At 44.9% G+C, this 26,457-nt stretch overlaps 3 protein-coding genes across 12 annotated transcripts in view; 2 read left to right on the top strand and 1 right to left on the bottom strand.

Moving 5' to 3' along the window:
• Positions 1–4,283, top strand: part of LOC118357440 (calcium/calmodulin-dependent protein kinase type II subunit gamma-like) — a 39,365-nt gene extending 35,082 nt beyond the window's left edge. For all 10 annotated transcript variants that reach the window (XM_035734535.2, XM_052478200.1, XM_052478199.1 and 7 more), the window contains 3 exons: positions 63–157; positions 1,760–1,996; positions 2,079–4,283. In XM_035734535.2, the coding sequence (XP_035590428.1) occupies positions 63–157; positions 1,760–1,992 (328 nt within the window). In that variant the 3' untranslated portion in view covers positions 1,993–1,996; positions 2,079–4,283. The remainder of the gene's footprint in view (positions 1–62; positions 158–1,759; positions 1,997–2,078) is intronic.
• Positions 4,284–10,695: 6,412 nt separating this feature from the next.
• Positions 10,696–26,457, bottom strand: part of LOC118357439 (neurotrypsin-like) — a 36,360-nt gene continuing 20,598 nt past the window's right edge. The window contains exons 3-14 of the mRNA XM_052478197.1: positions 21,657–21,899; positions 18,248–18,386; positions 17,939–18,117; positions 17,688–17,835; positions 17,283–17,461; positions 16,968–17,109; positions 16,513–16,736; positions 16,270–16,411; positions 14,230–14,517; positions 14,005–14,127; positions 13,521–13,792; positions 10,696–13,341 (exon numbers count right to left, since the gene is read on the bottom strand). Coding sequence (XP_052334157.1) covers positions 12,719–13,341; positions 13,521–13,792; positions 14,005–14,127; positions 14,230–14,517; positions 16,270–16,411; positions 16,513–16,736; positions 16,968–17,109; positions 17,283–17,461; positions 17,688–17,835; positions 17,939–18,117; positions 18,248–18,386; positions 21,657–21,899 — 2,702 coding nt within the window. The 3' untranslated portion in view covers positions 10,696–12,718. The remainder of the gene's footprint in view (positions 13,342–13,520; positions 13,793–14,004; positions 14,128–14,229; positions 14,518–16,269; positions 16,412–16,512; positions 16,737–16,967; positions 17,110–17,282; positions 17,462–17,687; positions 17,836–17,938; positions 18,118–18,247; positions 18,387–21,656; positions 21,900–26,457) is intronic.
• LOC118357438 (E3 ubiquitin-protein ligase TRIM39-like) lies at positions 24,211–26,419 on the top strand. The gene is made up of 2 exons (XM_035734529.2): positions 24,211–24,357; positions 24,541–26,419. The coding sequence occupies exon 2, from the start codon at positions 24,543–24,545 to the stop codon at positions 26,181–26,183; it is 1,641 nt and encodes a 546-aa protein (XP_035590422.1). The 5' UTR covers positions 24,211–24,357; positions 24,541–24,542; the 3' UTR covers positions 26,184–26,419.

The raw sequence follows: 26,457 nt of genomic DNA, 5'->3' as shown, positions 1-26,457 counted from the left end.
GACTACTGAATTACTAGCGTTAGTCTCTTTCTCTCTCGCTCGCTCTTCTCCTCCCCCATCAGGAGGATCTGTGATCCAGGTCTGACCTCCTTTGAGCCTGAAGCTCTGGGGAACCTGGTGGAGGGCATGGACTTCCACAAGTTCTACTTTGAAAACTGTGAGTCTCTCTCTCTCTCTCTCTCTCTCTTTTGTTCTGTCGTACACAGTGCATTCGGAAAGTTTTCAGACCCTTTGACTTCTTCCTCATTCTGTTACGTTACAGCCTTATTCTAAAACGTATTAAATCATTTTTTCCCCTCATCAATCTACGCACAATACCTCATAATGAAAAAGTCGGAAACAGGTTTTTAGAAATGTTTGCAAATGTATAGAATTTTTTTATTGAATGGATGCCTTATTTACATGAGTATTCAGACCCTTTGCTATTAGACTTGAAATTGAGCTCAGGTGCATCCTGTTTCCATTGATCATCCTGGTATGTTTCTACAACTTGATTGGTGTCCACCTGTGGTCAATTCAATTAATTTGACATGATTTGGAAACGCACACACCTGTCTCTATAAGGTCCCACAGTTGACAGTGCATGTCAGAGCAAAAACCAAGCCATGATGTCGAAATAATTGTCAGTAGAGCTCTGAGACAGAATTGGGTTGGGGTACAGATCTAGGGAAGGGTAAAAACTATTTCTGCAGTATTAAAGGTCCCCAAGAACACAGTGGCCTCCATTCTTAAAAGGAAGACGTTTGGAACCACCAAGACTGAGCAGACCTTGGTCCGGGAGCTGACCAAGAACCCGATGGTCACTCTGACAGAGATTGAGAATTCCTGTGTGGAGATAGGAGAACCTTCCAGAAGGACAACAATCTCTATAGCACTCCTCAGTAAAATGCACATGATAGCCTTCTTGGAGATGCCCAAAGGCAAAGGACTCTGACCATGAGAAACAAGATTCTCTGGTCTGATGAAACCAACATTGAACTATTTGGCCTGAATGCTAAGCTTGTCTGGAGGAAACCTGGCACAATCTACAGTGAAGCGTGGTGGCAGCATCATGCTGTGGGGATGTTTTTCAGCGGCAGGGACTGGGAGACGAGTCAGGATCGAGGGAAAGATGAACGGAGCAAAGTCCAGAGATCCTTGATGAAAACCTGCTCCAGAGCGCTCAGGACCTGACTGGGGCGTAAGGTTCACCTTCAAACAGGACAACGACTCTAAGCACACAGTCAAGACGACGCTGGAGTGGCTTCGGGACAAGTCTCTGAATTTCCTTGAGTGGCCCAGCCAAAGCCCGGACTTAAAACCCATCATACATCTCCGGAGAGACCAGAAAATAGCTGTATAGCGACGCCTCATCCAACCTGACAGCTTGAGAGGATCTGCAGAGAAGAATGTCAGAAACTTCCCAAATACAGGTGTCCCAAACTTGTAGCGTCATACCCAAGAAGACTCTAGGCTGTAATCACTGCCAAATGTGCTTCAAAGTATTTATGTAAATATGATATTTCAGTCTTGTATTTTTAATACATTTGCAAAAAATGTACACAAACCTTGTTTTGCTTTGTCGTTATGGGGTATTGTGTGTGGATTGAGGGGTAAGAAATTATTTAACCAATTTTAGAATAAGGCTGTAACCTGACAAAATGTGAAAGTCAAGGGGTCTGAATAATTTCCGTATGCACTGTACATGCAAACACACTTCCATACAACAAATGAGTTTAGCAGAAAGATCCAAACATGTTTTATCTTTGTGTTCCTACAGTGCTGAGTAAGAACAGTAAGCCGGTCCACACCACCCTGCTGAACCCCCACGTTCACCTGATTGGAGAGGAGGCTGCCTGCATCGCCTACATCCGCCTCACGCAATTCGTCGACGGTCAGGGACGCCCCCGCTCCAGCCAATCGGAGGAGACCAGGGTGTGGCATCGCCGTGACAGCAAGTGGCTCAATGTCCACTTCCACTGCTCTGGGGCTCCGGCCGCACCGCTGCAGTGAACTGGTACACACACACTTACTTACACTTACACTTACTTTAGAATATTCAAAGGGTTAAAAGTTCTGGCTCTCTCGCTTTCTCTCAGGTGTCCAAACGCTCCAGGCTATTGGAGTGTGAGTTTTGGGGCGTGTTTTTGGCGTGTGTTTTGGGGGCGTGTCCTCTTTGTGGGTTGACCAATGCCAGGAGCCCGGCCGGGCAAGACTGCACCCTCTCCACAACACCAACCAATCCAGTCTATCCTTTGATCCGCTGGGGGCCGGCCAAGTGTGGATTCCGCCCCTGTGGGATGATGCATGCATCTGACAGCCAATAGGAGGGCTCGTCCTTTGACCTCTGACCCCTCCCACCCGGCAGCCATTTTGTCTCCCGTCCATGGCCGCCATTTTGAGATGAGAGGAGCGGAGAGGAACGGGTTCATGAACTTGTGATGACAGTTATGAGAATGAGTATACAGTGTAATATATGACTAGTACAAGATAACACCCAACCCTAACAAGCATTTATATATACGATGAGAGGAGAGTGTGTGTGATGGTAGTAGATGACATGTTGGAAAAAAATTATCTCCGGAGCAGGAATTGCTCTCTTTCCCAGAGAATGTAAATGGAGAAATCCCAAGCAGAATTCTATATGGAAGGACAGTTGTTTCAATCAGAAATATGTAAGAACCTGATGTGAGAAACTTGATATCAAAAGGTGAAGCACCAAAGTGTAGAACTTTAGGCTTTGTACGAGTTTGTTTTTTTTGTGTTTTTTTTAAAGAGAAGGTAGTGATGCATTCGAGAGCACTGTTTCTGTTGTGTTTTTAGCCTTGTGTTTATGTTGCGTTTCTGTGGACTGAGTCTGATGTAGTCAATTTTAAGCGACTGAGTAAAAAAAAAAAGGTTTGTGAAAGTGAACTTGCAGTATGTACCTGCTGTCTGTTTTATCATTCTGCAGTGGGAGATGGCAAATTTGGGGGAAACGGCATCTGCATTTTAAATGTTTTCCTTCTTCCTCTCCCCTTTTCTTGTCCTATTTTTTTTTTTTTTTGTCCCTCCATTCTCTGTTTCTCACTCCCACCCCCTGGCTCTGTGTGTGTGTGTGTGTGTGTGTGTGATTGTACATTGCATGTACGTGTGTCTAGGAGTCACTCAGAGTGCATGACAAAGGGGTGGAAACACACACTAACTGGCTCTAGTCCCATGTCCATGTTACTGACACCATTTTGACAACCTCTGACCACACACACACACACGGATATCAACACATACACCTCCCAAATTCTTATTTCAACCTGATGTCCTGAGCTGTCAGTCTCATAATATCCTGTGTAAATACACACTGTGGCGTCAGGTTTTGTAACCTATCTACACCACTGCAGTGCCCACGGTGAAACCCTGGCACTGTTCGTGTTTTTGTCCCATCATTAGTAACTGTCTCTCCGTGTGTGTGTGTGTGTTTATATATATATATATATGTGTGTGCGTCTCTGTTTGTTGGTTTGGGTTTTCTTGAAAAAAAAAAATGTTACTCTGCTTTTTGGAAAGTTCTGCATTCTATACACGCGCACACACTAAAGTTAGGCCAACTATTAAACTGATCAGACTAGCTGGTTCGAATATAACAGGGATGGAAGGGACTGAATTCAGATCAGTTGTTGAGGATATAAATCTGTTACACACACACAGGAGGAATGGAGGGTAAATGAGGAGACAACTGAATTTTTATTGATTACCAGTAAATTAATTTTATTTCACCCAGACAGTGGATTTTAGTCCTTATATTGCCCATTCAGGTGGAGAGAAGTGTTCAGAGATCAGAGAAGTATTTATGGAGTTAAACCAGAGAGCAATGTATGCATGTTTCAGTTTCAGCATCTCCACCGTGCACCTACCTGAACTAGGACAGAGGATAAGGGTATATATTAACTATCATATTTGCATATTTTGAAATGAATAAAAAAAAACTCTGCCTCCGTCCAGCATATTAAAATAGGTGACAGATAATAAAATAAACAAAAAAATACTATTTAATTACAGAAAGGATTGAGGAGCCTTGGCTTGTTATGAAGCTCATTGTCAGTACTCTCCCTGCGTTGTGATGTTAACCTGTCTGGCTGCGCTTTCTTTCCCCAGCAGTCGTTGGATGCTGGAGTTTTTTTGCATGATCATGATGTACGGTAAATTAAAATCATGAATTGAGGACGATCAAATGTTTGTCTAATTGTTAGTAGGTCCTTTATCATAGCTTTGTTATTCTTCAAAACTTGGATCTTGAAAGTATTTAATAAAAATACTATTTCAGCACAGTTTTGTCTCCGTGTCTCTTTTAACGTAAAACTAGGGGCTAGATGATATCAGGCCTGCGTTCGCCGCCACCCACACAGCAGATATTTTGGAGGTGGAACTGCGTTTGAGCTGTGAAATCCACAAGCGGCTCCTAGCATTGTCTTTTTGCGGAAACTGCCATTGGATTAAACGAAACCACCCAATTTTATAATCTGACAAAATCCTATGCAGTGGCCTTAATTTGTGCAGCTGCATTACAAGTTCAAAAACGGAATTGTATGATGTTCTGTTGTCTACACCTCGATTAGACTGATAGGTTATACATCCACATCCAAATATACATGAAAGCATGCACATGTCTCCAATTTCTATCTCTGTTTTGAACTTCTAACTGTAGGGATAATAAGGGAGTGGGTCATACCGCTCACCGCAGTTACACTTCCAAAACATCCACTATGTGGATGTCTGCTAACGATTTTTAAGGCTTGATCTGATTAAATCGAGGCCTAGGTGTTCCAATGTCCTGCGAACCCTAAGAATGCATGCCCAGTAGATTGCCTCAAAGTGGTGTGCTAGGGAGGGCGTTGTGTCTGCTGGTTTTTCCTTTCAATTAAAACCGAGACAATAATTAGTGACCGTCATTCATCAATCAAGTACAAGGGAAGAGCGAAACCCAGCAGACACTTGGCCTTCTGTGGAATGAGTTTGACATGTGCCCTAAAGCTATTGATAGTGTGTCTGTCTGGCCTTTTTAAGTCTTATTTAAAGCTTTCCTGTCCTGTTCTCATGGAGGTGACTCTAGCCTATGCCTATTTAGGGCAGTATTGGAACCTTATTTAAGGCGGACTGTGTATTCCTGTGTGTGTCTGAGATGTAGGACAAGTCTCTTGGCCCCTGTCTTTCTCAGTGATTAATGAGGACACTGCTGCAGGTCAGCTTCCAACACACACACCACCACCATCAAATAGACAAGTGCATGAACACAGACGTGTATACTAGTACTGACACACAGGTTTATCAACCAACCTACCATCACCTTTCCAGCATGCTATTTATTTCTCTGGCCATCTGCCTCTATCACTCTTGTTCTCTACCTTTTCTGTCTTCTCAAAGGTCACAGACATGTAGAGATGAGCTGGGAATAGAAAGCCGGCGCTCATTCTCAATTCCTCATGTCTCTCATCTCGTCGTCTTCCCGCCTCCTCCAAATGTCAGAGGGAAAAGAGAAGGTCCGAGGGTCCTCCTCCACCAGTCTTGACACTTAGCTTGAATTACTCTCCTTGTTCACTGACTAGATCGTGATATTAAAGTACATGTCCCTTCATTCCACTCCCTGCTCTACTTTACTCTATTATACTCCATCACAGTGCAGAAACACACCGTCTCTCTATGAAAACTGACAATACACAAAGGATGAATGTCCAAGTAGCACTTGAATGTCCAAGCAGAAGAGGAAAGACTATTGAGAATTACCCCTGGTCTCCACAGGGAACTTTAGTCATATTGTCATTGTTCAATCTGACCTGGTGCCCTGGGCTAAGATGCAGCTCTCAAGGTCAGTCACTGAAGAACAGTACTATCGGAGGCCAAAAGGGGGCGTTAGCGCTTCATATACTTAGAAGAACAGGGAACAGATTAGTGTCAATAAATGCGGAAAACCTGCCCTTTCTGTCAGATGAATAGTGCATGATTCTGTGGAATTAGATAACATATTTAGAGAGAGAACTCGATACCAGTCACTCATTCCTTCTTAGAGCTTAGTCAAGTATGTATTCTGTTTAACCTTCACATTAGATTAAACAGTATACCATGAACGTTTGACATCTTGATATACATTGAGAATACAAAACATTAGGAACACCTTCCTAATATTGAGTTGCGCTCCCCTTTGCCCTCAGAGCAGCCTCAATTTGCCGGGCATGGACTCCACAAGGTGTCGAAGGCAGTCCACAGGGATGCTGGCCCATGTTAAATCCAATGCTTCCCACAGCTGTGTCAAGTTGGCTGGATGTCCTTTGGGTGGTGGACCATTCTTGATGCACATGGGAAACTGTTGAGTGTGAAAAACCCAGCAGCGTTGCAGTTCTGGACACACAAACTGGTGCCTGGCACCTACAACCATACCCCGTTCAAAGGCATTTCATTTTTTTGTGTGGCCCATTGTCTCAATTGTCTCAAGGCTTAAAAATGATTCTTTAACCTGTCCTCTCCATCTTCTCTGTTTAAAGTGGATTTAACAAGTGACATCATCTTTCACCTGTATTCACCAGGTCAGTCTATGTCATGTCCCTAATGTTTTGTACTCTCAGTGTACAAAGCTAGGCAAACAGAACATGATGTAGGATGAACATTTTCAGTTCTCCTCTCAACAAGTTTACTAGGCCATGTGACTGACCAATTAGTTTTCATCATCAGTTAACCCAATTTCAAATAATGGATAGTTTCTCAGTGAAGGTGTAGCCAATGAAAGAGTAGATATGAGACCTGGCCTCCACATTATTTACCTTTATTTAACCAGGCAAGTCAGTTAAGAACATATTCTTATTTTCAATGACGGCCTGGGAACAGTGGGTTAACTGCCTGTTCAGGGGCAGAACGACAGATTTGTACCTTGTCAGCTCGGGGGTTTGAACTCGCAACCTTCCGGTTACTAGTCCAACGCTCTAACCACTAGGCTACGCTGCCGACCCAGAAGGAGATCTGACCCTCCTCATAATCCACAAACAGCCCCACCTTCTGGGGCTTCGCCAAGAAGAAAGTGACACGGGAAGAGCTGAAGGCCTCATACTCATCCCTCAGTCCCACATTCCAGTATCCATTCTTAGTTCTCTGTGTATACATCTTCCTGTCAATGGACTCTCTGGCCACCCCTAACCTCCACCAAGTATCCTCCTCCACCTGCACCTCATAGTAGCATCTCCCCGAGAAGCCCTCCATTCCCAGGGCAGAGCGATTCCAAACAAACCTTTCTGGGTTGTCAGGGAGATTATTTATTCTGCTCCAGTTCTCACTTGTTTCTTGTCCTTAGATGGGATGAGCCTGGTATTTGCTGTATCAGGGTCCAGAGTCTCCCCAAGCGCAAGAAATGCTCTCCTCGCCTTCTCCTCCAGCTCAGACACAGAGCTCCTCAAAACTCTCCTCACATTCACCACACACAGCTCACTGTGATTACTGATCTCAGACCAGTCCTTGGTGTTTGGAAGGGTACACTGGGATGGGGAACTTTGGAGAAGGTGGTCCTTAGTGTGTGAGAGCTGCTTCTCTTCAGTGAATCTAGCCTGGCATTTCTCAATAGAGTGCATCCGATCGGTGAAGACCTGCATGCTATCTGTCCTCTCTCTCTCTCTCTCTCTCTGCATCTCTCTTGCTGAGCACTGAGCACTATTGAATGTCCTGATTCATCTGGAGACGCTCCTGAATCATCTGGATTCACTCCTGGATCATCTGCTGTACTTGTGCCTCTGTCTTACCCAGTTCAGCTTTCCTCTCACCAAACCTCCTCTAGAAGGACAGTGTGGTCTTGTGGTCTGTCTCAGTACAGAACTGAAACGCACACGTCTAGTCGGGTCCTGCAGAACAGCTCCGGAAGTCTGTCATGCTTCTTACACATCCTGTCTACCAGGTTCTACCAGGTTCTCTTCTTGAACTGATTAGCAATCTCAGCAAAGCAAGTATTTACACTGAGACCAGGGCCCGGTTTCCCAAAATCATATCAAGTCTATGTTCGTCTTCGAACCAAAGGATGGTTTTAACGACAAACTTAGTTTTAAGATGCTTTTGGGAAACAGGGCCCATGGTCTCTTGTTTGAAGGCCACTTGCACAGTGGAGACTGGCACAAGTCAGTATCCACTAAAATGGGCCTTGCAGAAGGTGTGTCCACATGTGGTGACTGGCTCAGTGAACACATCCAGACAGTTGGAGCACTGGAACTGATCTTCAGACAGGAAACTGCTGGAGGATGCCATTTCTGCTGTGCAGGTTAAGACCATTGCAATAAATGTTACGTAGTCCACCTTTTTAACATGCAATATATCAGGATCCCTCGGTTGCTGAGAAACAGTCACTGGTGTAGGCTCTCCTACCATTGCGTCTTCAGCTCTGCTCGCTCCTTCCACTCTTTTCACCTCCTCCACTGGACTCTCTTCCTGTCTGCATACACTTGACACGTGTCCAAATCTTTTGCATATATGGCACTGAAGGGGTTTGTGCACGGAGGCTCTTACAGGCTATCTCATATAGCCCAACTCATACAGTATAGCCCAACATGAGAAGGGAGAGACTCTTCACACAGTTGAAGTCGGAAGTTTACATACACAGGTTGGAGTCATTAAAACTCGTTTTTCAACCACTCCACAAATTTCTTGTTAACAAACTATAGTTTTGGCAAGTTGGTTAGGACATCTACTTTGTGCATGACACAAGTCATTTTTCCAACAATTCTTTACACATTATTTCACTTATAATTCACTGTATCACAATTCCAGTGGGTCAGAAGTTTACATACACGAAGTTGACTGTGCCTTAAAACAGCTTGGAAAATTCCAGAAAATGATGTCATGGCTTTAGAAGCTTCTGATAGGCTAATTGACATCATTTGAGTCAATTGTACCTCTGGATCTATTTCAAGGCTTTCCTTCAAACTCAGTGGGTAAATGGGGAAATCAAAAGAAATCAGACAAGACCTCAGAAAAAAAAGTTGTAGACCTCCACAAGTCTGGTTCATCCTTGGGAGCAATTTCCAAATGCCTGAAGGTACCACATTCATCTGTACAAACAATAGTACGCAAGTATAAACACCATGGGACCACGCAGCCGTCATACCGCACAGGGAGGAGATGCGTTCTGTCTCCTAGAGATGAACATACTTTGGTGTGAAAAGTGCAATCAATCCCAGAACAGCTGCACAGGACCCTGTGAAGATGCTGGAGGAAACAGGTACAAAAGTATCTATATCCACAGTAAAACGAGTCCTATATCGACAAGGAAGAAGCCACTGCTCCAAATCCGCCATTAAAAAAAAGACAGACTAAGGTTTGTAACTGTACATGGGGACACAGATTGTACTTTTTGGAGAAATGTCCTCTGGTCTGATGAAACAAAAAATATAACTGTTTGGCCATAATGACCATTGTTATGTTTGGAGGAAAAAGGGTGAGGCTTGCAAGCTGAAGAACACCTTCCCAAACATCATGCTGTGGGGATGCTTTGCTGCAGGAGGGACTAGTGCACTTCACAAAATAGATAGCTTCATGAGGTAGGACAATTATGTGGATATATTGAAGCAACATCTCAAGTCATCAGTCAGGAAGTTAGCTCGGTCACAAATGGGTCTTCCAAATGGACAACGACCCAAAGCATACTTCCAAAGTTGTGGCAAAATGGCTTAAGACAACAAAAGGTATTGGAGTGGTCATCACAAAGCCCTGACCTCAATCAAATAGACATTTTGTGGGCAGAAGACCTACAATCCTGATTCAGTTACACCAGCTCTGTCAGGAATAATGGGCCAAAATTCACTCAACTTATTGTGGGAAGCTTGTGGAACGCTACCCAAAACGTTTGACCCAAGTTAAACAATTTAATGGCAATGCTACCAAATACTAATTGAGTGTATGTAAACTTCTGATCCACTGGGAATGTGATCAAATAAATACTGAAATAAATCACTCTCTCTACTATTATTCTGACATTTCACATTCTTAAAATAAAGTGGTGATCCTAACTGACCTAAAGCAGGGAATTCTTACTAGGATTAAATGTCAGGAATTGTGAAAAACTGAGTTTAAATGTATTTGGCGAAGGTGTATGTAAACTTCTGACTTCATCTGTACATGGATAGAGTGAATAAATTCATTTGATCTACCATACGGGTCAGTCAGCATGTGCCAACTACTCCACCTACTTCCTTAGGTGTTACATCTTCACACTTTATAGGCCGGCCCAGAGAGAACCGCCTTTATAGGCGCTCTGCTTTGAAGAGCCATACACAAAGCATTCCACTCATATATCTTCTTTAGGCCCAATGTATGATTCTTCTGCTCCGCAGACACACATGAAATCCAAATGAGCCCACTTCTTGTGACCCTCACTGACGCCACGTCACCCAACGCATCGATGACATTTAACTTGACTTCAAAAGGATCTCCCAGGTTCCATTGGTCCAAAACTATCACTCCGACTAAAAACGAGTCTAGAGGTTTCCTGTTTTCCACCACAACTTTACTCCTCGTTTCCTTTCTTTTTCGCCACCGTAACCCACTCATTCACACTTTTAGCTAATCGGTGTCCCTCAACTCCTGCTCTTAAAGGGACAGTTCCCCCCCCCAGGTGTTACTATGAGGTAAGGACCAGTACAGCCACATACACCTCACCACAGGACCTACCCATCAAGCAGCTGTTTTATTAAAGAAAAGTCCACATCGAGACCAACACAGGACCTGCTCTCTTTTAATAGTCCACCATGTTTCAGTACAGAGACAGACCCGTCAGAGGAACACACAGATGGTAAGACCGTTTTAACATTTCTACTGAGCCAGACTCTTCACAGCGTTAAACAGAGACATGAATCCACTGGCCGGGATTCAATCAAACCCGCAAAAGCATTGTTTACCCAGTGCCTGCGTTTAAAATACTGCTGCCTATGTGCGCACAGACACTGTGTACAGTATGCAATGTGGGTTTGGTGGAATATGTCCAGCTATGGAAATACTGTATTTACATGGACTTAATATGATTCTCTGGACAGTGTTTTATTCAAGCATCAGGGAGGAGTCTCATGAAACGATTATATAGTATATACCACATCATGTTACTGGATAGGTAGGCGTCTGTAGAGGATTCAAAAAAGAGGCAAGGAGCATTTCCTGTTTGAGAGAAACAATTAGTTATAGAATACAATATGCTACACAACACCAGGGCACAGCACAGGAATGAGGAAGTCCATCCAGTAACAAAACAAGAACAGAAAACAATCATGGTCATATACTGTCTGAGGTTGGGAGCCATTGTCCCTAACCACTGCTCCTGGGTCATTTCTTTTTGTATCCTCCGCAATGGCTAAGTTTTGGAGTTGGCTAATCTGATCCTAGATCGGTGGTTAGGGACAACTTCTCCCTCAAGCGTACGATAAATCATGGCTCTGAATATACGACAACATAGCCGTCTACTGGTTAGATCACACACATTCGCTCAGAGAACAGAGACGGGAACATTCAACTACAGGAAGTCTAACTGTTTGGCCATCGGAATGAGACAATAATTAATGCAACACACAAACAATCAGAACTATTTACAGACAATGTTAACAACTAGAACAGTTCAGGGAGATCAGTAGAAAATAATGAATATGATCCATCTATCCCTTGGCTCTATGGCTTTGACAGGAGAGAGAAGAGCATAGTACATTAGGAATAGAACAGAGTAGAGTAAAGTAGCATACAATTGTATTGTCCTTTTTTTGTGATGTTGCAGTGCGGTTGAGAGGCACAGGGTATGCCACAGTGCAGGATCCCTGGAGCAATTTGATCTAACAGTAAAGTGTCTTGCTCAAGGGTACAGCGGCAGATGCAATCTGGGAACTGGAACCATTAAGCTCAGGTTACTGGCCCACACTTCAAGGCTTAACTGCTGTCCCCCAAAGAGTCCGGCTTTAAGCCCCCAAGAATGTCCAGTTTATTTGAAAGGAGAGAAGAAGAGTTGTCCAGTTCACATTCGAAAGAAAAGAAAGTCCAGTCCATTTCCCATGTAAATTAAATAGCATCTTCAGAAATACAACTGTGGTATTAGATGGTCCAGAACAGCTTTTGAAGAACAGCATTTTTTTTAAACCACTGGTTAAGGAATAACCAATCAGTCTGGATGGACTTTACATTTAAATAGGGCATCATAAGACCAATCATAAAAAAGCCAACCCCACTGTCAGAGAAAAGACATGTTGTCTAAACATGATCAATATAGGATCCCACCTCCCCTCCACACACACACATATGGCACCCATACGCGCACACACCCCACAGCTAGCGCAACACACACACCCCACAGCTAGCGTAACACACACACACACACACACACACAACAGCTAGTGTAACACACAGCCTACAGCTAGCGTAACACACACACACCCCACAGCTAGTGTAACACACACACACATCACAGCTAGCGTTTCACACACACACCAGAGATAGCGTAACATACACACCCCACAGCTGGCGTAACACACACACCACAGCTAAGTTATGATAATAATCAGACAGAGTTGACATGAATATTAGAGGTTTACATCGTCTGGGTCAGGAGGCAGAGGGAGAGGGAGAGGGAGAGGGAGAGGAGGATCTCTGATCTCTGAAGTCTTTTCCTCTTTCTCCCCTCCTTCTTTTCCTCCTTTATCATCCATTCTTCCTCCTCTTCCTCGGAAAGTCACATGGCACGGCCGGTGAGCCAATGGCGTGTCATAGATCAGACCAGGGCGTGTGTGTGAGTGACAGCTTCGCGGGTCTGGGAGTGTTTATCGTGAGTGTGTGTATGTGCATGCTGATTGTGTGTGTGTTTGAGCTCATTGTGAGTGTTGCTTTGCAGATTGTGAGTGTGAGTGTGTTTATGCTCATTGTGATCGTGTGTATGGATATTGTTGTGCTGTGTGTGTATGAATTGATCATCAGTGTGTGTGCTCTGCTCTTGGGAGTGTGTGTGTTGCAGCTCGTCATAAACGTATGTGAGTATGCTCCGCTCCTCCGTGTGTGTGAGCTCCTCGTGCTCCTGACTGTGTGTGTTCTGCTCCCGCTGTGTGACCTCCTCGATCCAGCGCCGGAACCGGCCGACCCGTGTGTAGAGGGCCGGGGTTGAGGGGTCACTGCAACCGTAACCCCCGGAGACAATCCCGGTCAACACCCACCGCCCCTCATCTCCCTGGCACACCAGCCCGCCACCCCAGTTGCCTTGGCAACCGTTGTTCTTGTGGAGACGGCGTGTGTCAGGGGGGCTGCCGGCACATAGCGTGCCGTGGGAAGAGTAACCATCCCCATAACGCTTCTTACACTGCCATGACGACAGGAGGGGTACCCAGGACTGTAGCACAGCATCTGTGAAGGGACAAGGGGAGTGGTTAGAGGAAGAGTAAGAGATTGTGAGCGAATGGGGAGATTGGATGTACAGTAGGAAGGAGAGAGAGAAAAAAGTTGGCACTGCTAAACCACAAATCAATGTCCTCCGAGGATGTAGTTGAGAGATCAGAGTTGAGGGAGTGGAAGGTGAGGCGTACCTGGGCCGTCCCAGCCTGCGGTAACCGCAGCGATGCAGGAGGAGGGGGTCTTGCCACCCGCAGTTTCCGGGGTGGGGAGGCAGGCAGCATTGGTGTGGGGGTCAAAAGTCAAACAGTGACCCTTGGGGCTGGGCACCCTCAGCAGGGCCAGGTCATGACCCCCAGGGCCCTGATCTGACCTGAACTTCCTGTGGACCACCACTTTCTCCAGGGTCAGAGTTAGGTCAGAACCCCCCAAGCGCACAACGTAGTGGGACGGGTCAATACCAAACCTAGAGGATGGAGTGAGAGAGATGGAGTGAGAGAGATGGAGAGAGAGCGAGAGACAAAGGAGAGATAGGGGGAGTAAGGGTTTTGAAAAGGGGGACAGATAATTGGATGGGGAGAAATGTAGGCAGAGAAAGAAGACGTGAGCAACAAAAACTAGTGAGAAAACAAATGTCCGGAAAAGAGCGGAGAAAAGACCAAGGAGAAGTGCTCTCACCTGGTGAAGCAGTGAGCGGAGGCGAGGGCCCAGCAGGGAGTGATCAGAGTTCCGCTGCAAATAGGATGGCCATCTTTCCCCTCAGAACCCAACCACACTGACACCTGCCACGGCCACGACGTGCTAGAGGAGAGGGGGAGATGTGTATATATATATATTATATATGTGTTCTCATGTATGATATACTGTACTACACATCTGAACAGTAGGTAAAGCTTCTCTTACCCGAGTATATTCTCTCCTCCTCCTCCCACTCCACTCTTCCTCTCGTTCCCTTCCTCCACAACCTTCCTCACTCCACAGGTGCGCTCACTTGGCCTGACTTGGCCCTCTGTTGCCTGGGGGGCGGGGTCACAGCTCACCGCTGCATCCTCTCTCTGTCTGCAGCCCTCAGGGCTCCGGCCCAGAGATGGACACTCCCCCAGGAAGTCCTCCTTCCCCCTACACCTCACCTGGTCCAGGTGGACGGGACCCTTTCCCCGACCGAAACCACCCACCACTACCGCATGACCACTGAGGGAGAGGGGGACGAGAAAGAGTGGGAGTGTGAGGATGATAGACTGAGATAATTGATAAGAAACATTGAAAATGCTGGATAGACTGAATACACAATTACTTCAACACACATACAGTTGTAGTCAGAAGTTTACATACACTTATGTCGTCGTAATTAAAACTTGTTTTTCAACCACTCCACAAATTACTTGTTAACAAACTATAGTTTTGACAAGTAGGTTAGGACATCTACTTTGTGCATGACACAAGTAATTTTTCCAACAATTCTTTACAGACAGATTATTTCACTTATAATTCACTGTATCACAATTCCAGTGGGTCAGAAGTTTACATACACTAAGTTGACTGTGCCTTTAAACAGCTTGGGAAATTCCAGATAATTATGTCATGGCTTTAGAAGCTTCTGTTAGGCTAATTGACATCATTTGAGTCAATTGGAGGTGTACCTGTGGATGTATTTCAAGGCCTACCTTCAAACTCAGGGCCTCTTTGCTTGACATCAATGGAAAATCAAAAGAAATCAGCCAAGTCCTCAGAATTTTTTTTTTGTATACCTCCACAAGTCTGGCTCATCCTTGGGAGCAATTTCCAAACGCCTGAAGGTACCACTTTCATCTGTACAAACAATAGTACGCAAGTGTAAACACCATGGGACCACGCAGCCATCATACCGCTCAGGAAGGAGACACATTCTGTCTCCTAGAAATGAACGTACTTTGGTGCAAAAAGTGCAAATCAATCCCAAAACAACAGCAAAGGACCTTGTGAAGATATTGGAGGAAACAGGTACAAAAGTATCTATATCCACAGTAAAACGAGTCCTATATCGACATAAGATGAAAGGCCGCTCAGCAAGGAAGAAGCCACTGCTCCAAAACCGCCATTAAAAAAGCCAGACTAAGGTTTGCAACTGTACATGGGGACAAAGATGTTACTTTTTGGAGAAATATCCTCTGGTCTGATGAAACAAAAATAGAACTGTTTGGCCATAATGACCATCGTTATGTTTGTAGGAAAAAGAGGTGTGCATCCCAAACGTGAAGCACAGAGGTGGCAGCATCATGTTGTGGTGGTGCTTTGCTGCAGGAGGGATTGGTGCACTCACAAAATAGATGGCATCATGAGGTAGGAAAATTATGTTGATATATCGAAGCAACATCTCAAGACATCAGTCAGGAAGTTAAAGATTGGTCGCAAATGGGTCTACGAAATGGACAACGACCCCAAGCATACTTCCAAAGTTGTGGCAAAAGGGCTTAAGGACAACAAAGTCAAGGTATTGGAGAGGCCATCACAAAGCCCTGACCTCAATCCTATAGAAAATGTGTGGGCAGAACTGAAAAAGCGTGTGCGAGCAAGGAGGCCTGACTCAGTTACACCAGCTCTGTCAGAAGGAATGGGCCAGAATTCATCCAACTTATTGTGGGAAGCTTGTGGAAGTTAAACAATTTAAAGGCAATAATACCAAATGCTAATTGAGGGTACAGTATGTAAACTTCTGACCCACTGGGAATGTGATGAAATAAATAAAAACTGAAATAAATCACTCTCTCTACTATTATTCTGACATTTCACATTCTTAAAATAAAGTGGTGATCCTAACTGACCTAATACAGGGAATTTTTACTATTATTAAATGTCAGGAATAGTGAAAAACTGAGTTGAAATGTATTTCACTAAGGTGTATGTAAACTTCCGACTTCAACTGTAGGTCTGTGCACAGTATAGCACACAGACACACACACTCACCTGTGGCCCAGCTGTCTGCAGACTACGGCGGCGTTCAGGTTGCTCCAGCCTGAGTCACAGATACTTCCCCAGTCTCCATGGAGATACACCTCCACACGACCTTCTTTATGGCTACCACCCCCTACCAGACGCACCAGGGGACCTGCAACACACAGACATGATACAAATCACATATTTCTTTGTAGTCACTGGGCCCCAGAAAAAAAGGGCTGGATGGAAGTTTGGCCATATTGTCAGGCTCACCTGTGGCAGGTGCAACAGCCGGGACCTCATTGGTCTCTTCTTCTTTAGCTCCGGCTCTGCAACGGATGCCCACGTCCTCTCCATGGGAACAGTCGCTACGGCCCCATATGCCATGGTGACAGTCCAGCAGGGATGACTCCGTCCCCTCACAACGAACGTCGTCCAATAGGATGAGCCCGGAACCCTCCCCAAACGTTCTGTCAGCCATGACGTCAGCATGGCCCCTAGTGGTGGACCACGAAATTACTTCAACTTAAAGGTACAACTTGGAAGTTGTTGATTACCATAAAGCTCCGACATTTATGATGATGCCATATCACTGAGTCTACCTTTAAAACATGAACAGTGTGGAGACTCCCTAGTTACAGGAATCAATAACAATGAAATTCAACACGGGCACGATTGTCTCTTCCAAGTGTGGCCATGGCTGCAAAGGAAAGTACACACCCACACACCTGTATCCGAGCTGTCGACAGACCACCTGAGCGTGTTGTTGAGTCCAGTGGTCGTCGCACACCGTACCCCAGTCCCCAGAGTGGAACACCTCCACACGACCCTCCCATGGACTGTCTCCTCCTACCAACCGGACCACACCGTCTGGAACACACACACACAGTCATTTGTGTGCATGTTATATCTGTTTTCAGGGTGTGTGTGTGTGTGTGTGTGTGTGTGTGTGTGTGTGTGTGTGTGTGTGTGTGTGTGTGTGTGTGTGTGTGTGTGTGTGTGTGTGTGTGTGTGTGTGTGTGTGTGTGTGTGTGTGTGTGTACCTGTGTAGGGGCTGCAGGACACCCCAGCATCTTCCATATGGTCACAGTTGTGTTGTTCCCAGTCTCCATGAAGACACTGGTCCAAGAAGAGTTCATTTCCTGTACACCTTACGGCGTCCAATTGAATGGGACCTGAGCCCTGTCCGAAGTGGGCCCATGACCAGGCCTTCGCCACACCCCTAAACACATGTGTACATCAATGTGTCAAAACCACAATAATGACTCTTCCTCTAGCTGAGTATAAATGCTACTACAGATTCCCTCTGTCTCCTCTCTCTCTCTTGTGCGCACGTAAACACACACACACACACACACACACACACACACACACACACACACACACACACACACACACACACACACACACACACACACACACACACACACACACACACACACACTCACCCGAAGCCCAGCTGTCGACAGACAACCTCTGCATCTCTGTCGTCCCATTGGTCATCGCAGACAGAGCCCCACCTACCGCCATGGAACACCTCAACACGCCCCTCAAAGTCTTCCTCTCCTCCAACCAATCGTAGAGGAGGACCACTGCCTAGGGGAGGAAACAATAACCCAATATGGATGCTAAGTAGGGTCAAGACGTAACAATATGCACTTTCTTCCCTTCTCTCTAGCTCCTGATGCTTTCTACTGACCTTCTGGTGGAGCACACACCACTCCTGCCACGTTTCCATGGCTACAATCCCCGGTAACAAATGTCCTGCTCCGGCATTGGCTGATGGAGCTCTCATCACCACGGCAACCCAGCCGCTCATAGTGGAAGAGACCGGAGCCCGAGCCAAACCGGGAGTGCTGCAACGCTGTGCCGATCTCACTGAGGACACACACACAATCTTACAGATCTTCATCTTACAGATGAAATGGAAATGCTGCGATACCACAATGCCGATCATGATGAGGAGGCGCTCAAACATACACACTCCTACCACACACATCTCTCTTACCCCAGTCCCAGCTGTCTGCAGATCACACTGGCATCTCTGTCTGTCCAATGAGAGTCACACACTGCCCCCCACTGGCCATTCAGGTACACCTCCACACGTCCACTTCCTGACGATGTCCCGCCCACCAGCCGAGCTGCACCTAGGAGAGGGAGAGATGGACATGTACATCAGCCAATCAACAACCTGGAAGAAAGACACATGACAGGAATCTCATCAAATCCAAATATTATGTCCAAATTATTTGCTATTTGTCCTATATAGAGCATTTGGAATGTTTCAAAACCCTTCACCTTTTTCACATTTTGTTACATTACAGCCTTATTCTAAATTTGATTAAATCGTTTTTTCCCTCATCAATTTACACACAGTACCCCATAATGACAAAGCAAAAATGTGTTTTTATAAGCATTTACTAATTTATTAAAAATAAAAAACTGAAATATCACGTGTACATAATTCAGACCCTTTACTCAGTACTTTGTTGAAGCACCTTTGGCAGCGATTACAACCGTGAGTCTTCTTGAGGGAGTTTCTCCCATTCTTCTCTGCAGATCCTCTCAAGCTCTGTCAGGTTGGATGGGGAGCGTCGCTGCACAACTATTTTCAGTTCTCTCCAGAGATTGGGTTTGAACTCAGGCTGGGCCACTAAAGGACATTCAGACACTCGCCCCTAAGCCACTCCAGCGTTGTCTTGACTGTGTGCTTAGGGTCGTTGTCCTGTTGGAAGGTGAACCTTCGCCCCAGTCTGAGGTCCTGAGCCTTCTGGAGCAGAATTTAATTAAGGATCTCTCTGTACTTTGCTCCATTCATCTTTCCCTCAAACCTGTCCCTGCCGCTGATAACATGATGCTGCCACCACCATGCTTCACCGTAGGAAGGCCAGGTGATGAGCGGTGCCTGGTTTCCTCCAGACATGACGCTTGGCATTCAGGCCAAAGAGTTCAATCTTGGATTCATCAGACCAGAGAATCTTGTTTCTCATGGTGTGTGAGTCCTTTAGGTGACTTTTGGCAAACTCCAAGCGTGCTGTCATGTGCCTTTTACTGAGGAGTGGCTTCGATCTGGCCACTCTACCATAAAGGCCTGATTGGTGGCGTGCTGCGGAGATGGTTGTCCTTCTGGATGGTTCTCCCATCTCCACAGAGGAACTCTGGAGCTCTGTCAGAGTGTCACATACATGCGACTAGCAGATGTTATTGCGGGTGTAGCGAAATGCTTGTTCTTCTAGCTCAGACAGTGCAGTAATATCTAACAAGTAATATCTAACAAATTACACAACATATACCCAATACACACAAATCTAAGTTGGAATGAATTAAGACTATATACTTATGGATGAGCGATCTCAGAGTGGACAAGATACCTACACCACCCGATGTCACAGGAAGGCCATAAAGATCATCAAGGACAACAACCACCCGAGCCACTGCCTGTTCACCCCGCTATCATCCAGAAGGCGAGGTCAGTACAGGTGCATCAAAGCAGGGACCGAGAGATTGAAAAACAGCTTCTATCTCAAGGCCATCAGACTGTTAAACAGCCACTACTAACATTGAGTGGCTGCTGCCAACATACTGACTCAACTCCAGCCACATTAACAATGTAAAAATTAATGATTTTGTTTTATTCACTAACCACTTTAAACAATGCCACTTCATATAATGTTTACATACCCTACATTACTCATCTCATATGTATATACTGTACTCGATACCATCTACTGTATCTTGCCTATGCCGCTCTGTACCATCACTCATTCATATATCTTTATGTACATATTCTTTATCCCCTTACACTTGTGTGTATACGGTAGTTGTTGTGAAATTGTTAGGTTAGATTACTCGTTGGTTATTACTGCACTGTCGGAAGTAGAAGCACAAGCATTTCGCTACACTCGCATTAACACCTGCTAACCATGTGTATGTGACAAATCAAATTTGATTTGATACATAGAATAGTATAGAATACAGTATATACATATAGGATGAGTAATGCAAGATATGTAAACATTAAGTGACTAAGATACCGTAGAATAGTATAGAATACAGTGTCTACATTTTAGATGAGTAATGCCAGATATATAAACATCTCCCTGACCAAGACCTTCTCCCCCGATTGCTCAGTTTGGCCGGGCAGCCAGCTCTAAGAAGAGTCTTGGTGGTTCCAAACTTCTTCCATTTAAGAATGGTGGAGGCCACTGTGTTCTTGGGGACCTTCCTTGCTGCAGAAATGTTTTGGTACCCTACCCCAGATCCATGCCTTGACATAATCCTGTTTTTGATTTGTCATTATGTGGTATTGTGTGTAAAATGATGAGGAAAAATGTATTTGATTCAATTTTAGAATAAGGCTCTAACGTAACAAAACGTGGAACAAGTGAAGGGGTCTGAATACTTTCCAAATGCACAATATATATACACTGAGTGTACAAAACATCAAAAACACCTGCTCTTTCCATGACATAGACTGCACAGGTGAATCCAGGTGAAAGCTATCATCCCTTATTGATGTCACATTAAATCCACTCCAATCCATGTAGATGAAGGGGAGGAGACAGGTTAAACAATTTAGGTGAGACAATTGAGACATGGATTGTGGATGTGTGCCATTCAGAGGGTGAATGGGCAAGACAAAAGGTTTAAATCCCTTTGAACAGGGTATCGTAGTAGGTGCCAGGCACACTGATTTGAGTGTGTCAAGAACTGCAACGCTGCTGAGTTTTTCATGCTCAACAGTTTCCCGTGTGTATCAATAATGGTCCACCACCCAAAGGACATCCAGCCAAGTGTGGGAAGCATTGGAGTCAATATGGGCCAGCATCCCTGTGGAACGCTTTTGACACCTTGTAGAGTCCATGCCCTGATGAATTGAGACTGTTCTGAGGGCAAAAGGGGGGGGGGTGCCTCTATATTAGGAAGGTGTTCTTAATGTTTTATATATATATATATATATATATATATATATATATATATATATATATATATATATATATATATATATATATATATATATATATATATATATATATACACACAGTACCAGACATAAGTTTGGACACACCTACTCATTCCAGGGTTTTTCTTTTCTTTATTCTTATTATTTTCTACATTGACGAACAATAATGAAGACATCAAAACTATGCAAAGCTGTCATCAAGGCAAAGGGTGGCTACTTTGAAGAATCTCAAATATAAAATATATTTTGATTTGTTTAAAACTTTTTTGGTTACTACATGATTCCATATGTGTAATTTCATAGTTTTGACAATGTAGACAATAGTAAAATAGTAAAAATAAAGAAAAACCCTGGAATGAGTAGGTGTGTCCAAACTTTTGACTGGTACTGTATATACACACAAACTACTGCATTTATTTAATATGCCTATTTCACATATGTGCTGTCGACCTACCCTGGTGGCAGTCGCAGTAAGACCAGCCGATGGCCCCAGAGGTCTGTCTGAAGAAGCACCAGGGGTTGGACTCTCTGTCAGGGTTACGGCAGTAGCTGTGCTCCCCAAGGCCTCGGCCAGGGTACTGCAGCACGTAGTCTGGAAACTCTGTCCACCGCAGGCAGGGGGCGCCAGAGTCCGTCTGAGACACAGAGCCGTTATAGTAACCCAGCTCTGTAAAACCCTCCGAACAGGAGAGAGGGGCTGAATAGTGAGAGAGAGAGAGAGAGAGAGAGAGAGAGAGAGAGAGAGAGAGAGAGAGAGAGAGAGAGAGAGAGAGAGAGAGAGAGAGAGAGAGAGAGAGAGAGAGAGAGAGAGAGAGAGAGAGAGAGAATGGAAGAGAGAGAGGGAGGATAATGTTAGTAACCCAGCTTTGAAAAACCCTTGGAACAGGAGCAAGGAGCTTGGAGGAGAGATAGAGAAAGACAGTTGTGGAAGGTGAGAAAAGGGACAATGTTACAGTAGAGCTGTAAACCCTTCATAGCGGGGCAGTGGACCTGGAGAGAGAGGGAGAGAAGAGGAGCTGAAGAGAGAGAGGGAGATGGAGAGTCCTGATTCAAAATGGAAAATCGCCTTGCTTCTCCTATATTCATGTACAGAGAGTTACAAGACGTATTAATATCCACTTTCTGATGACACAGCAGGGGACCTCTGTAATACGGTTACTCAACTGAACCATGTTAAAATCCCTTCACCTCCCACTCCCATTCTTACTCAAAATGAAGGAGGACACACAGCAGAGGGTCCTTAAGGAGTCTGTAGTCTGAGGGTCCCTAAGGAGTGTACACTCTGTACTGTAGAGGGGGAATTAGTGGAAGAGGCATAAACAACAAAGGCTAAATAAAACTGCTGCTGACACGAAAATGATGCTACCCCAACCCCCCCACCCACACACACACAACAACAATAATCTCCCAGGCAGTAATTAGAGCAGTATTAGTAGAGAGAGAGATAGATAGAGAGAGAAAGATGTATTAGACATTCCATTGAGTAGCAGGATCAGACTCCATTGTAACTAAGCAACTCACACTCTGCCAGACCCAAACAAACACACACATACATGCACGCACGCACACGCGCACACACACACCCTGTGATTAATAGCTAGGACAGAGAGAGGAGCTGCAATAGCCAGGACCAGTGTTATCTCTCACACACAGCTTGGCTGTCCTTGAACATCATCTAATCATGCCATGCACGCGCACACACGCGCGCACACACACCACACACACACACACTCTCTCTCTCTCTCTCTCTCTCTCTCTCTCTCTCTCTCTCTCTCTCTCTTTCTCTTTCCAGAGTCTGTAGCCCTTACCCATCATACCTCATTCCAATCTGGAAGAGGAAGAGAGAAAAAAGGAGAGGAACCCACATGAAAAAATATTGTAGTGTATACTACGGTCGGAATACTATAGTATTCACTGTAGTGTTTTCTCTAGTTTACTATAGCATAAATACTGTAGTAAAAAAACAGAAATATATACTATAGTATTTACTGTAGTGTTTTTGCAAACTGTAGTATACCGTAATAGTTACTGTAGTGTTTTGGTTTACTGTAATAATTACTATAGTGTTTTTGGGGACATTACTGTAGCCAAATTATTATAGATGACGTCCACACACCGTAGCGCCTGCGCAGGGTAGCCTTTTTGTCTTCTACCAAACCAATCAGGTAGTTGTTTGACAAAAATAAGCTTTGGATGTTATTGATCACATGGTTCTGATAAAGTGATACTGTCACGACTTCTGCCGAAGTCGATGCCTCTCCTTGTTCGGGCGGTGCTCGGCAGTCGACGTCACCGGTTCTCTAGCCATCATTGATCCATTTTTCATTTTCCATTGGGTTTGTCTTGTCTTCCTACACACGGTTTCAATTCCATTCATTACCTGTTATGTATTTAACCCTCTGTTTCCCCTCATGTCTTTGTCGGAGATTCTTTGTTGTTCAGATTTCGTGTTTGTATTGGTGCGCGACGGGTCCTCGTAGCCACTTTGTTTTATATTATTCACAGTTTTGGAGTTATGTTTTGTTTAAAGTCATTAAACAACTCCATTCCACTAAGTTTGATTCTCGTGCTCCTGACTTCCCTGCCACCTATACACACGACTCTGACAGATACAAGCATCGACACACTGCTTTGAAGTAAACTACTTCACAATTTTGACACATTCCTCTGCGTTCTGGTATGAAATAGTGATGGGGAAATGAAGCTTCCTGAAGCATTGAGGCTTTCCAGACAATTCAATCAAGAATTTATAGCAGCTAAATGATTATATTAGATGACGTCCCACACACGATAGAGCATGGTTTCCCAAACACGGTCCTCGGGACCACAAGGGGAGCACATTTTGGTTTTTGCCCTAGAACTACACAGCTGATTCGAATAATCAACAATTTACAATACAGAATTATGTGAGGAAAAACATCAGAAGAGACTTTAGACAGGCTGGTAAAAGATCAACTCTGTCCCTTTAAGGGCAAATATTTGCAAAGAGCAGAGCAGGGTGGAGTTAAATGATGTCACTTTGCTGAAGTGAAAGTTAAATATAGAGCTGGCATCTGCACACAGAAACAAACTTTCTCCAGCAACTCCCAAAAAGAACACTGCAGCTGACAAGTCTACCTTTCATAGAGAAATAAAAGGGAATAACAAACACTCGGGTGAGTAGCGAGATGAGATGGTGAAGATGCTTAATAGGGAGATAGCAAAACCTTGTGAGTGAGAACTGAACTGCAGACACCAAGGTCACTATGAGAGTGAGAAAATGGACAAGTACAAAGTTTACTGTCTAAATGCTGACACATTCCAGCACAACTTTTGATGTGTTTGTTCTGTTGTTCCAGAAATGGCGTCCCCTAGATGTTTCCTGTCTGAAGATCAGTTCCAGTGCTCTATTTGTCTGGATGTGTTCACTGAGCCCGTTTCCACTCCATGTGGACACAACTTCTGCAAGGTCTGTATCAGCAGATACTGGGATACCACTGACCTGTGCCAGTGTCCAATGTGTAAGTATAAGTTCTTCACGAGACCTGAGCTTCTCGTCAATACCTTCATTTCTGAGATGGCTGCTCAGTTCAGGAGGTCAGTTCAAGTGGAAGCTCCCGGCAGCCCAAACCAAAGTCTTACAGAGTCTGGAGAAGTGGCCTGTGATGTCTGCACTGGGACGAAGCTCAAGGCCCTGAAGTCCTGCCTGGAGTGTCTGACCTCTTTCTGTGAAATTCACCTGCAGCCTCATCAGAGAGTTACAGGCATGAAGAGACACAAGCTGATCGACCCTGTGGAGAACCTGGAAGACAGGTTGTGTAAGAAGCACGGCAGACTCCTGGAGCTGTTCTGTAGGACTGACCAGACATGCGTGTGTCAGTTCTGTCATGAGACAGACCACAAGACTCACCACATTGTCCCTCTAGAGGAAGAGTGTGGAGAGAGGAAGGCTCAGCTTGGGAAGACGGAGGCACAAGTGCAGCAGATGATCCAGGAGCGACTGCAGAAGGTTCGGAAGATCAAACACTTAGTACAGTTTAGGAAGAGAGACACAGAGAGAGAGATAGCGGACAGCATGCAGATCTTCTCTAATCTGGTGCGTTCCATTGAGAGAAGCCAGGCTGAGCTCATTGAGGTGGTTGAGGAGAAGCAGAAAGTAGCAGAGATGCGGGATGAAGGGTTCATTAAAGAGCTGGAGCAGGAAATGAATGAGCTACTGAGGAGAAGCACTGAGCTGAAGCAGCTCTCACACACTGAGGATCACCTCCAACTCCTCCAAAGCTCCCTATCCCTGAGCCCCCCCACCAACACCAAGGACTGGTCTGAGATCAGTGTTCACAGTGCACTGTGTGCAGGGATCATGAGGAGAACTTTGTCTCAGCTGGAGGAGACAGTTATCAAAGAGATGGAGAAGTTGTGTGATGCCGAGCTGATGAGGATGCAGAGGTGTGCAGTGGATGTGACTCTAGACCCTGATACAGCACATCGCTGTCTCATCCTGTCTGAGGACAGGAAACAAGTGAGATATGAACAAGGACCACAGCTTCTCCCTGACAACCCAAAGAGGTTTGATTGTTTATACTCTGTCCTGGGAAAGGAGGGCTTCTCCTCAGGGGGATTCTACTATGAGGTGCAGGTAAAGGGGAAGATTGAGTGGATTTTTGGAGTGGCCAAAGAGTCCATCATGAGAAAAGAACCTACAACTGAGAGCCCTGAGGGTGGACGGTGGAGTGTGTATATGAGAGGTAAAAATAAGTACCAGGCCTGCAACTATACTCGTGTCCCCATTTCCCTGAGAGAGAAGCTCCAGAAGGTGGGGGTGTTTGTGGACTATGAGGAGGGTCAGATCTCCTTCTACAATGTGGAGGCCAGGTCTCATATCTACTCTTTCACTGGCAACACCTTCACTGAGAAACTCTATCCGTATTTCAACCCTTGTGATAATTCTGAGGGTCCAAACTCAGCCCCATTGGTCATCTGTCCTGTCAATCACACAGACTGAATAAAATGTCGTAATATAGCACATTTTATGTGCAATTAGTTTGTTGATATAATTTTATCATGCAATGATGAGTAAATAATCTAATGTATTATAGTGTTGGTTATGTATGTGCTGTGTAAGATAATGGGGGTGTACAGTGTTGGAATATTGGGTGTACTGAATTGTTTTTTGTATTTTTGTATTGGCTTACTGCCAGACAACCTTAAAAGACTCAATAAATCCACTAAATGCCAAAACTGACCTATCATCTCTGGGGAATATCACAGCCGATAGT

This window comes from Oncorhynchus keta, chromosome 24, assembly GCF_023373465.1.
Source record: "Oncorhynchus keta strain PuntledgeMale-10-30-2019 chromosome 24, Oket_V2, whole genome shotgun sequence".
Lineage (NCBI taxonomy): Eukaryota > Metazoa > Chordata > Actinopteri > Salmoniformes > Salmonidae > Oncorhynchus > Oncorhynchus keta.
Note: the sequence above shows the minus strand (reverse complement) of the source record. Positions and strands in the feature narration are given on the sequence as shown.

What these genes read in the sequence shown, in the direction of transcription:
- LOC118357438 (XM_035734529.2), top strand. Translation starts at nt 24,543, where the DNA reads ATGGCGTCCCCTAGATGTTTCCTGTCTGAAGATCAGTTCCAGTGCTCT.